This window comes from Bos grunniens, chromosome 4 (assembly GCF_055505025.1).
Source record: "Bos grunniens cultivar Pamir isolate PY7600 chromosome 4, Bosgru_T2T1.0, whole genome shotgun sequence".
NCBI lineage: Eukaryota > Metazoa > Chordata > Mammalia > Artiodactyla > Bovidae > Bos > Bos grunniens.
Window position 1 is genome coordinate 54,455,011 of NC_141168.1, and position 12,984 is coordinate 54,467,994.

At 43.4% G+C, this 12,984-nt stretch overlaps 1 protein-coding gene and 1 long non-coding RNA gene across 2 annotated transcripts in view; both read left to right on the forward strand.

The window, feature by feature from the left end:
* Positions 1-1,265: 1,265 nt before the first annotated feature.
* Positions 1,266-12,984, forward strand: part of GARS1 (glycyl-tRNA synthetase 1) — a 53,222-nt gene continuing 41,503 nt past the window's right edge. The window contains exon 1 of the mRNA XM_086398448.1: positions 1,266-1,577. Coding sequence (XP_086254574.1) covers positions 1,356-1,577 — 222 coding nt within the window. The 5' untranslated portion in view covers positions 1,266-1,355. The remainder of the gene's footprint in view (positions 1,578-12,984) is intronic.
* On the forward strand, positions 5,708-9,065 carry LOC147374172 (uncharacterized). The gene is made up of 2 exons (XR_015163195.1): positions 5,708-5,814; positions 8,924-9,065. It is a non-coding gene; the product is annotated as an uncharacterized LOC147374172 (long non-coding RNA).

Here is a 12,984-nt window from a genome sequence, read left to right on the forward strand (position 1 = left end):
AAAGGTGACTTCAGTCTGTTGAGCCTGTGTACTCTTGTATACTCCTGGGCACGGGTCCTCTTTGCCCATGACCCCTTTCATTCCCTGAAGACTTGATTTCCAGGCATCTTCCTCACCTCCTCCACTTTGGAGTAAGGTGTGTACCGTTGGTTTCAGGAGATACTGTCAAAGCCGTCCTCCAAAGTCTGTACCAATCCCCATTCCCCTCAGCTGTGTGGGAGTGTCCCTGAGCATCTCCTAGCATTTTCCATCATTTCCATTTTAGGCATTCTAGTGGGTGTGTGTAATGCTATTTCTAAAATTAACACATTCTTTATGTTTCTATTCTCTCTGCGGAAACAGAATCCAGCTTTTTCAGCCAACCTGCCCTTGCGGCAGGAGGGAGAGAGGAAGCCACTTCCAGAGGGTCCATCATCTGGGGCCTAACCATGAGTCAGGTCAGTTGAGGCAGGGCCAAGCAGAGGGAAGCCGAGGCACTTGGAAGCTCCTCTCCACTCCCTCTTGCCTTTCCTCATCTTTGCTGATTCAAATCTTGTTCGCCCAGCAAAGGATGGTCAGCACTGATTTTCTCCAAATTAAGTCCATCATTCTTCTCCCTTTCTTCACCTTTTGTCTTGACATTGGGAAGGCATGGATGGGTGAAGATGAACAGATCATTCACTTCTCTTGATCTGTTTCTTTATCTGAGGATCATCCGAGCTTGGGCAACACTAAGTCTCTGTCTGTTTTGAGTCTACCCAGGTACCAGTGGTAGAGAATCCGCCTGCCAATGCAGGAGACTCGGGTTCCATGCCTGGGTGGGGAAGATCTCCTGGAGGGGGAAATGGCCACCCACTCAAGTATTCTTGCCTGAATAATCCCATGGGCAGAGGAGCCTGGCGGGCTACAGTCCACGGGGTCGCAGAGTCGGACATGACCCTTTAAGAACCAGGGGGCGAAAGAACAGAAACAGAAGTGTGTACTCCTATGGGTCGGCCAGAGCGTCAGTGTCCCTGTACAAGCCTGTGCTCTGAAGGTCCTCGTGAGTTTCAGTCCGCGTGTCTCGGACAGGGCTGAGTCCTTAAATGTCCACTAACGCACTGTGCAAATCTGTTTGCCGGGGGTCTACCTGGGACCCCACAGCCCTCTTGTGCGCCCAAGGCGGCTCAAGCCCTTTCGGGGCTCTGAATGATTCCGGGTCCTTCCGGGGTTTTGTGTCGAATCGGCCGGTGGCGACCCGGCGCCGCGTCGCGGGGTGGGGAGTGTGCGGCTGCGCGCGCCGCGGCGTTTACGCTGCGATTTCATCATGCTCCCGGCCCGGCCGCGCGCGCCGCTTCCGCCGCCGCCCCCTCCAGACCTCCCAGCGCCGCCGGCTCATGCCCTCTCTGCGTCCGGCGCTGCTTAGAGCTGCCCGCGCCGCTCTGCTGCCGTCGCCGCCGCCCGGTCTCCCGGCCCGGCCTCCGCTCCTGCCCTGCCGGCCCATCAGCAAGCCCGCCCGCTTCCCGACCTGGTTCCCCGCCGCCGCCTCCCGGAGCAGCATGGACGGCGCCGGGGCTGAGGAGGTGCTGGCACCTCTCAGGCTAGCCGTGCGCCAGCAGGTACCGGCATTCTGCGCTTTGCACTCAGCCCCGGCTCTCCTCCCTCCTGGTCCCCTCCTTCTCATCTTCTCTCTCTCTTTTTCCTGGGCACCGGTCCACCTCATCGATTACCCGTCTCTTTCATTCTCTGGAAGCCCTTGGTTTCCAGGCATCTTCCTCGCCTCCTTCACTTTGGACTCAAGTCCCCGCGTGCTCCGGCCACCTTCCCTCCCGTGGATCCCTCTCCTCCCCTCTCCTTGGGTGACTCCCGCGGATCCCTCGACATCCTGCGTCCCTTCTCTCGCGATCTGTTCTCCTTTCCCAGTCCTTGTTACTGCCTTGCCTCTTCCCTCTCCGATGACGCTGGGATCTGTAACCCTTAGCTTCTCCTCCCTGTTCTAGCTCAATAACCTCAATTTTATTTTTTTTATTTATTTATTTTTTTTAATAACCTCAATTTTAGATTTCCTGTCCCTGCTATGTTCTTTGTGCTTCCTGGGTGGCGAGATTCCTAATTCTTCCCTGGTCAGTTACGAGCCGAAGAAGCTGCGGGTTCTCTCTTCTTACCGCCTGACTCTCTTTTTTTTAATCTTTGAGATGCTTTAAATAGTGTTTCTTCCTTGACATCTTCATTCGGTGCTTAGTTAGCCGAATGGTCCGCTGAGAAAGTAAAATAGTTGAGACCTGGATAAGGGGAGGTTTTGAACTTTCTCTCTTTCCTCTAATAATGTGAGTTCATCATCCTTCGCTCCTGTCATTTTCTGGGTTCCGAAAAGACCACTTGAAACGAGTGAACTTTCAGATCGTAAACGTGAGAAGCTGTAAATGTTCCTGAGTTACTCGGTGAAGGCAGCCATCCTTCATATGGAACATTTTGAAATTTGATTTTGCGGAAGGGAGGGAGGTTTCATGGGCTGGAGAGCTTGGTGGTTTAATCCAGGCCTCCTTTTCCTAGGGCACTGCATGGACATCAGAATTTAGAGAGGACAGGGTATTCTCACATCCAGTCAGGTAGAACCAGAAGCTTGGAATAGAACCCCAAGAGTAGATGACCTAGTAGGAAGCACAGAACGGGTTTCTCCAGCACCGGCGCCTGATGCAATAACTTGCCTTGGCTACGGAGGGTGGATCCCTCTCTCGGAAATAATTCATTGGGGCAGTGCTGCAGAAAATTCGGCAAATTCTGCCACTTTATCTACTTCTCTCTAGTTTGAGCCTGATTGACTCTATCCTATTTAATTTTATTGTGGGCTTAATTTATTCTTTTTTCTTGGTATCAGAGCTTTATGAATGCATATTCTCCATCTTCCTCCACACACCCTCCTTAAATACAATTAAGTGTGATTCCTTTGTCTTTTCTGTCTCAACTTTCCCCCCCCCCCTCTTTCTTCATATCCTTCACTTTAGAAGGGAGAATACATCTAATTTGGGAAAACGCACACCCAAGCCCCTCCCTCTGCCACGTTACCCTGGAACTGCAGTGCACATTATCCATCTGTAGCAAGACTCTGGAACTAGTTAACTGAAGTACACTTTGATGGGGGAATAGCCTTCCGCTATTATTACTGTCTTGTGTATTGTTTGTGTTGGCTTGATTGCTAGATATTTGACGCTTCAAGCTATTTTCCAAATATGTAAGTTAGTCTGTCAGTTTGTGTTTTCTTTTCCTAATTTTTCAGGACCACACATAAATCAGTTAACTACCTGGGACTTTGAATCACACTGCTTTCAGGGTCAACTGGAAGGGAATTTAAAGATTATCTGGTTAACCTTTTTTTTTTTTTTGCTTTCGAAGAAATGAGATACAATTTCCACTGTGAAGTTTGTGCAATTGAAGGCATCCTTGGAGTGGGATTTGTAAGGTGCTTAATAACGGGTTTCGTTAGTGGCATGTGTTTTGGATAAATAGCTAGTTCGTATAAATTTGCCAATCTGCTATGCCATGTGAATGCTGCTGTTTTTTTACAGATTTGGTTTGTTGATTGGCTGAAATGTGTTTCACCATGGCATATTCTTAGTTATTTCCTGAAGAATTTAGTTTTGGAGCTTGTAAAAGGGCCTCAGAGCATCTAGAAAACTGTTAATTGTTTGATGAAGGACTTGATGAAGGACACCCTAGGGCATTGAGCTAAAAACAAATTGGAAATTAGCATAGAGTGGCCAGACTTTATTTTGCCAGGTTTGTTGTTGTTTAGTTGTCAAGTCGTGTCATACTCTTTTGTGACCCCACGAACTGTAGCCCACCACCAGGTTCCTCTGTCCATAGGATTTTCCAGGCCAGAATACTGGAGTGGGTTGCCATTTCCTTCGCTAGGAGATCTTCCTGACCCAGGGATCAAACTCGGGTCTCCTGCGTTGCAGGCGGATTCTTTACCACTGAGCTACCAGGGAAGCCCCATTTTGCCAAATAAGGGCATTTAAAAAAAAACAAAGCAGTGCAATCAAGAAACTACCATCTGGTTTCCCCTTTTATTTCATAGAAGAAAATATATTTTAATACCTAAGAAAGGACAGGCCATAACTCGGAATAAAGAACAGTCTTTTATATTTGAAAAACGTTCTGATTTTATATTTGAAAAACGATCTGATTTCAAAAACATTGGCACCACAACCACCACCATGCTGATAAACATATCCTGGAGTGTCTTGTTTGGGAAGTGGCTCTAGGGCAGTGGTTCTCAAAGTGTGGTCTGCAAACCCTTGGAGGTCTCCAGGGTCAAAACCATTTTCATGATAAAACTAAGATGTTATTGGCATCGTTCACTCTGTGGACATTTGCACAGATGGTGCAGAGCATGGTGAATAAAACTGCTGGCCTGTAGCACTTACCAAGTAAGGGCCACTAAACCTTTATATTCTCTACCACATTGTCACACTTTGAAAACAAGCAAACAAATCCTGTCTCAGTTTTGCTTTAGAGTGTCCTTGAAAAAGCAGTAAAAATTACTAATTTTGTTAAATTCAGACCTTTGTGTACACATCTTTTTAATATTCTGTGTGACAAAATAGGAAGTATGTATAAGGCATACTCATGTATGTTGATTGAGGAAAAGCACTTACGATTGAGTTGCAAAAATGAAACATACTAAAATGCCTGATGAAGAGTGTTATTCAGTCTTGGGTTTTGGCATTCATTCATTTTCTGTAAAATGAGTGAAGTAAGACTGTCACTTCAGAAAAGCAACTGATAGTATTTGTGGCCAATAAAGTCAGTCTTGGGAAATGTTAGAGCCCTGGATTTTTCTCTGCTTTGATTTTCTGAACTAAGAGTGCCCATTAAAGCTCTTGCTTAATCCATAAAGGACAAATGATACATTTATGAAGTTTTTGTCAATAGTTGTAAAACACTTGGGAATCTGAAATTAGTTTATTAATCTTAACAAGAACCCTCTAGGTCCATAGGTAGAAAGTTAAAACATCATTAAAAGATAATGTTTTCTTGTTTTTCTTGGCCTACTGAATATGCACCATGATATGTATGAAGGATGAATGAAAAAGGTCTGTTGGAATGATTTCTCACCTATAATTATTTTATAAACACAGACTTTTAGTTCTAATCTATGTCTTTATGGTAAGAATTTATGCAGAAATTAAGCTTCTAGTTGATGTATCTTAAAGGTAACTTAGAAATATTGATATTTCACATTGATTTCATTCAACACACACACAATAGTCTGTGGTGAAGAAAGAGGAGAGAAAATAATTAGAAATTAGGAATCCGTAAGTACTTTCTTTCCATGTTTAGATCAACTGCAACTTTTGTTTTCAGAATTAGATCATTATAAATCATGGTTTTAATTATTCCATTATTCAGAGTAAACTCGATTATTTTCTTTTTTAAAAAAAATTTGTTTATTTTTTAATTGAAGGATAATTGCTTTACAGAATTTTGTGGTTTTCTGTCAAACCTCAACATGAACCAGCCATAAGTATACATATATCCCCTTCCTTTTGAATCTCCCTCCCATCTCCCTCCTCATCCCACCCCTATAGGTCAAATATTTTCTTAATTGACTGAGATTTTTAGAGATGATTAACTCAGCATAGGATTCCTGACTCTTCTACTGCTTCTGTTGATAGTGAGCCTCTCCTGGAATGTATGTGTGCCTCATTCTATGCCTGAACTTTATAAAACAGAAAAAAATGATTCAGGAAAATTAATTTTAAGTTCTTCTTACCTTTACCAAGCACTTGCTTGCCCGGTGCTTTGAAAAGCTCCAAAAGAAAACATGGGAGTGCCAGCACTTGACACACAAAGGTGGGTATTCAGAAGAACTGTTTACTTCTTTTAGATGTTCAAAAGAACTGCTTGCCACCCTCTTTTCAGAACACAGACTCTCATAGGTTCTTATACCCGTCAAAAAGCACTGTTAGTGAACCTTTACGAGATAAGTGTTCTGACAGGTAGAGCAGGGGAAAAGAACCACTGAATGTGTAAAGACCAAGCCAGTAGATCTTTACCAAGTGTTAAGTGCTTGGGAGGGTGCTAGGTTTAGGTTGTGATAGCAGGCAAGAAATATTTGAGTGCCAGAACTGACATTCTAGGTTCCTGTCTTAAAAGAGCCTGCCGTATAATGGCAGGGACAAGTAAAATGCATGTAAATAAATAAGCCAATCCATTGATGGGGTCATGTCAGGTATTGTGTGTGTTAATAAAGAAGTTAAAATTAGAAGGTGACTGAGGATGTTGCTTTTGCTAGAGAGGTCAAGATAATAAAAACTGTTAGTATAATAACAGACCAGACCTATTTGTATGTAATAAGAGAATGAAAAGAAGAACCAACTCAGTGACTCTCAACAATATCAGACTCAGTGTCCCCTTTTATACCACATATTTTGAAATTCATTACTACCCTGTAATGAAATTCATGCCTCAGAAATACAATATTTCATAGGAAAACTATATGTACACATAGTGCTCTAAATGTAATACAAATAAAAAGTAATTTATAATAATATGTATTTCAGTACGTAAGTTTGGGGGTATGACTCCACTGGAAGTTTTACTGAAGTAAGCAGATGCTGCTGTTGCTGCTGCTAAGTTGCTTCAGTTGTGTCCGACTCTGTGCAACCCCATAGATGGCAGCCCATCAGGCTCCCCTGTCCCTGGGATTCTTAAGGCAAGAACACTGGAGTGGGTTGCCATTTCCTTCCCCAATGCATGAAAAGTGAAAAATGAAAGTGAAGTCGCTCAGTCGTGTCCGACCCTCAGCGACCCCATGGACTGCAGCCTACCAGGCTCCTCTGTCCATGGGATTTTCCAGGCAAGAGTACTGGAGTGGGGTGTCATTGCCTTCTCTGAAGCAGATGCTTATACTCCTATACAGATTTACTCTGAATGCAGTTGCTATTAATGCACACTGATAAAGATATATTGCATTGTTTACTCAAGGCAGCAGCATAGCCGGTAGTCACATGTCTTTGTTTTTTGTTTCAAACAATAGCAACTTTCTAAAATTCTGAACAAAGCAAGGTATAGTCTTCTTTTTTATTTTTTTAGTTAAGGTGTAGTTTATTTGGGGGCTTCCCAGGTGGCACAGTGGTAAAGAATCAGCCCGCCAGTGCAGATGATGCAAGAGACACAGGTTTGATTCCTAGATTGGGAAGATCCCCTGGAGGAGGTCATGGCAACCTGCTCCAGTATTCTTGCCTGGAAAGTTCCATGGACACAGAGCATGGTGGGCTACAGCCCATGGGGTCGCAAAGAATACCACATAACTGAGTGACTGAGCACTCATGCATAGTTGATTTTAGTCTTCCTTTAAAATACATTTTCCTGGGTGCATCCCTGGAAAATTCAGTGTATGTTAAACTGGGGAAATACTTCTCGTTTATAAGCAGAGTTATGTTCTTAGTTCAGATAATTTTAAACAGCTTTTTTGCCTCCTAACTGGGACATTCTGAAATAGCATGAATTACAGGAGAGGGGGTTCTGTTCACTGAATGAGGGAAGTAGGCAGGAGTTTGGGAAAATATCCACAATGGGGAAAGGATGATGGTAGGCCCCTCAAAGGAGTTGGTGTTTTAGAAAGAGAAAGGAGGAATCAGTTTGAAAGTAGAGGGTGTTGAGGTCCTTTAATGGACTGGAACCTGGTGGTCCGGAGTTGACCATAAAGTAAAAGAGAGAGAGAGGCTGATATTCCTTGGTTTACGCAGAAAACCAATAAAATCCTAGATACAGGGCTTGTGTCGCTCACAAAGGCACCTGGCGCCCTCTCGAGGGGGTGAAGGCACAGTGCGCCTTCTCGAGAGGGTCTTAGAAGCCTGGGCAGGAGAATGAGCACGAGGGGTTTCTGAGCTCCAGAGAATTAGCATGAAAGAGAGAGAGAGAGAAGGAAAAAAAGAAAGACACGGGGACTCAAGCTCTGATGGAGCAAAGGTGTTTTATTCAACATTGTGTGGGTGTTTATACTGTCTTACAAGGTGGCTATTTTCAGCAGAGATAAAATTAAAACTTAGAAGTTATCAAGGAAACATGAGGTCATTGATATGAAAGAGAGAGGGTTGTAAATAATCACTCTTACCGTATGGTTCATAGAAAGGAAGAAGGTCGTAAATAGTTACTTATCACCGTATGGAAAAACTAAGGAAGGCAGTGCATGCATTCCTCAGCCCCCGGGAGTAGTTTGCTACTCCACTTAATTCCTGAATATTCAGGAATTAATAAGAGACAGAGGATTCATGACAGATGCAAAACAGCACACAGGAAGCCTCCCGTTAAATGCTTCCTGACAATTCCCCCTATTTTATTATATTTGTAAAAAAAGGTCTTGACCAGTTGAGTTTGTTTAGTATTGCTGCTGCTGCTGCTGCTAACTCGCTTCAGTCATGTCCAACTCTGTGTGACCCCATAGATGGCAGCCCACCAGGCTCCCCCGTCCCTGGGATTCTTAAGGCAAGAACACTGGAGTGGGTTGCCATTTCCTTCTCCAATGCATGAAACTGAAAAGTGAAAGTGAAGTCGCTCAATCGTGTCCGACTCTTAGCATCCCCATGAACTGCAGCCTACCAGGCTCCTCCGTCCATGGGATTTTCCAGACAAGAGTACTGGAGTGGGGTGCCATTGCCTTCTCCGTTGTTTAGTATTAACCAACCTTATAGAAAGGCAATGATAAACAACAAATATAATTATCAAGACAATCACCAAAGTTACAGTTCCAGACCTGATGCAGTGGGTAATACTTTGAAACCATCTTCGTGGGTCTAGCCCAGATAATTGACTGGCTAGTTGTTCAGCTAAAGTTTCCAAATTAGTGGAGGAGGGGAGACGTTTAGAAAAAGTTTCAAAGATTTCCTTTTGCAGTAATTGTACGTTCAGAGAGGCGTTATAATGTATATTTTGTAAATGAAATTTGATTTGTTCTCAGTCGTAGGCACTGTGATTAAAATGAACAGGAGTGACACAAAATTGAAGTAATCTGGAAGCAAGTCCAGCCATGAGACCTTCTTCCCAGGGTCGTTGGAGATTTACTGGTAACCACAAATTACGTCGAGATCGAAGAATCAAAAGGGAACCATTTCTTAAAGAGATAGAGGAGTTAAGACAAGTATATAGTTTGCAATTAATACAAGTTACAGAACGTAAAGTCTTATTGTAAATTTTCTATGGCTATAACAAAAGAAAGCGGGACACAGGCCTGTATAAAATATGACTGATTATAGCAAAAGAAATAGTTACGAAGACCACGACTGGTCCCTGTGAAATGTCCAGTCCAAGTTCTTCGGTGCTTGCAGCAAGTTTCCAAGTGTCCCATTGTTCAGGCCCACTCTGTTTGTCGAGGACCATCCTAGGACGAGGTGGGGCTATCCACCTTCAAGCCACCCAAGAAGTCCTTTGTTGTGGTAATGCTCCATCGTAGTGTCAGTGACCTTCCATGTCACTTGTGTAACATAGTCACACACCGTGCTGTTGTCCTCTTCTGAGCAGTTAGAAAACCACATACCATGGGGTCCCCAGTCAACAATTGTATAATTAGCCACAAACATTAATTTTCCTGATTTGGCTTGACATTTGTCCCAATGAACAGGAGTATGTGTAAAGTTCTTATAAGTAAACCCTTTGCATAATGTTCTTTGTTCTTTCCCTAACTCTTTCCCTAAAGTCTCAGTAGTATAAACATGGTTCACAGACAAAGAAAGGACAGTAAATAATCCAAGCAATGTCCGAAAGTCTTCTTTTGGAGGCAGGACAAAAGCCCAAGTTTGTTGGCTGACGTTTATGCATAATTTTCCTGGGCCCAGGTCACAAGGGAAGGACTTCATAGCCTAAAGAAATGTTAATTAGTTTTCCCTCCTCCCCAGGGAGGGGGCATATGGGTGGAGTCGTTGACAGGATCTCTCTTTTCTCCGTCCATTTTATGACATGCAGTAAAGGGGGGTTGAGTAAGTAAGCCCAGTTAAGTCTGATTAGTTAATCCGGTTCGCGCAGGGGAGGCACAGGTCAGGAGACTGAGCATTCTCAGGAGAACGTATTCAGGACTCTGAAGCATTCTCTGTTGAGAAACCAGATTTTTAGCTTGATTAATAAGGGTTTTATTTGTCCCCAAGTGGGGAGATCATAAGGGTGATGCCACCGAGGGTGGTGTTTCCTGGAGATCGTTAGAGCCGGCATGGCCCATATTGGAATTTCTTCCTCTTGGGGTTTTTGTTGTCCCGTCTCCATTTTGAAGGCCGGGGGCCCCCTTGAGTCCAATCTTCTGAAGAGGAAGCCATGTGAGTTTGTTGGATCCATCTGGGGAAATACAAGCATACCCCTTTCCCTGTAAGATTAGTTTCCCAGATTTCCATTGTTTCGTTAACCTGTCTTTGTACCAGATGGGCAGAGGAAGAGAAGCGTCCTTCAATTCCTCGAAATGCTTTTCTGCCCTCGTTAAAATATCTCCCTGTGGTAAGTTTAAAAAATTTAAAACAAATAAAGCTGTATTAACAATAGTTATAGGTTTAGAAAATATGTTGGAATATAGTAAAGTCTGCTTTAGATGAGGAAGACAGTAGTGTTCCTGTGTATTCCCCCGTTTTAAATTTTTTTATTTGTAACTTTAGTGTGTGATGTGCTCGTTCGACTATGCCTTGTGCCTGTGGATTATAAGGAATACCTGTAATATGTTTAATAGAAAAAGATTGTAAAACTTGTTTAAAGTGTCTAGAAATATAGGCAGGGCCATTGTGTTTTTATAGAACCAGGAGTTCCCATTACAGCAAAACAAGTTAATAAGTGAGTTATAATGTGTTTTGTAGGCTCACCGCAACAAGGTGTGGCCCAAATAAAAGAAAAATTAGTGTCGATACAGACATGCAAGAAAGAAGATGGAGAAAGTTCAGGGCAATGAGTTATATCCATTTGCCATAGTTCATTAGGTTGCAAACTGCGAGGATTAATACCTTGTGTGATGGGTCCAAGATATAGGGGTCTACAAGTAGAGCAATTACTAATAATTTCTTTAGCCTGGCGGTATGGGATATTCCATAGATGGTGTAGGGAGCCAGCATTGTTATGCAACAGAGCATGCTGTTCTTCTGGAGTAGCAAGTTCACTTCAGTCGCTCAGTCGTGTCCGACTCTTTGCGACCCCATGAATCGCAGCACGCCAGGCCTCCATCACCAACTCCCAGAGTTCACTCAGACTCACGTCCATCGAGTCAGTGATGCCATCCAGCCATCTCATTCTCTGTCATCCCCTTCTCCTCCTGCCCTTAATCCCTCTCAGCATCAGAGTCTTTTCCAATGAGTCAACCCTTCGCATGAGGTGGCCAAAGTACTGGAGCTTCAGCTTTAGCATCAATCCTTCCAAAGAACCCCCAGGGCTGATCTCCTTCAGAATGGACTGGTTGGATCTCCTTGCAGTCCAAGGGACTCTCAAGAGTCTTCTCCAACACCACAGTTCAAAAGCATCAATTCTTCAGCGCTCAGCTTTCTTCACAGTCCAACTCTCACATCCATACATGACCACAGGAAAAACCATAGCCTTGACTAGACGGACCTTTGTTGGCAAAGTAATGTCTCTGCTTTTGAATATGCTATCTAGGTTGGTCATAACTTTCCTTCCAAGGAGTAAGCGTCTTTTAATTTCATGGCTGCAATCACCATCTACAGTGATTTTGGAGCCCCCAAAAATAAAGTCTGACACTGTTTCCACTGTTTTCCCATCTATTTCCCATGAAGTGATGGGACCGGATGCCATGATCTTCGTTTTCTGAATGTTGAGCTTTAAGCCAACTTTTTCACTCTCCACTTTCACTTTCATCAAGAGGCTTTTTAGTTCTTCTTCACTTTCTGCCGTAAGGGTGGTGTCCTCTGCATATCTGAGGTTATTGATATTTCTCCTGGCAGTCTTGATTCCAGTTTGTGTTTCTTCCAGTCCAGCGTTTCTCATGATGTACTCTGCATATAAATTAAATAAGCAGGATGATAATATACAGCCTTGACGTACTCCTTTTCCTATTTGGAACCAGTCTGTTGTTCCATGTCCGGTTCTAACTGTTGCTTCCTGACCTGCATACAGATTTCTCAAGAAGCAGGTCAGGTGGTCTGGTATACCCATCTCTTTCAGAATTTTCCACAGTTTATTGTGACCCACACAGTCAAAGGCTTTGGCATAGTCAATAAAGCAGAAATAGTTGTTTTTCTGGAACTCTCTTGCTTTTTCGATGATCCAGCAGATGTTGGCAATTTGATCTCTGGTTCCTCTTCCTTTTCTAAAACCAGCTTGAACATCAGGAAGTTCACGGTTCATGTATTGCTGAAGCCTGGCTTGGAGAATTTTGGGCATTACTTTACTAGCATGTGAGATGAGTGCAATTGTGCAGTAGTTTGAGCATTCTTTGGCATTGCCTTTCTTTGGGATTGGAATGAAAACTGACCTTTTCCAGTCCTGTGGCCACTGCTAAGTTTTCCAAAGCAAAAACAATACCCAGCTGTGAATGTGACTGGTGGTAGAAGCAAGGTCCGATGCTGTAAAGAGCAGTATTGCATAGGAACCTGGAATGTCAGGTCCATGAATCAAGGCAAATTGGAAGTGGTCAAACAAGAGATGGCAAGAGTGAATGTTGACATTCTAGGAATCAGCGAACTAAAATGGACTGGAATGGGTGAATTTAACTCAGATGACCATTATATCTACTACTATGGGCAGGAATCCCTCAGAAGAAATGGAGTAGCCATCATGGTCAACAAAAGAGTCTGAAATGCAGTACTTGGATGCAGTCTCAAAAATGACAGAATGATCACTTCATTTCCAAGGCAAACCATCCAATATCACAGTAATCCAAGTCTATGCCCCAACCAGTAACGCTGAAGAAGCTGAACGGTTCTATGAAGACCTACAAGACCTTTTAGAACTAACACCCAAAAAAGATGTCCTTTTCATTATAGAGGACTGGAATGCAAAAGTAGGAAGTCAAGAAGCATCTGGAGTAGCAAAGGAAACCAA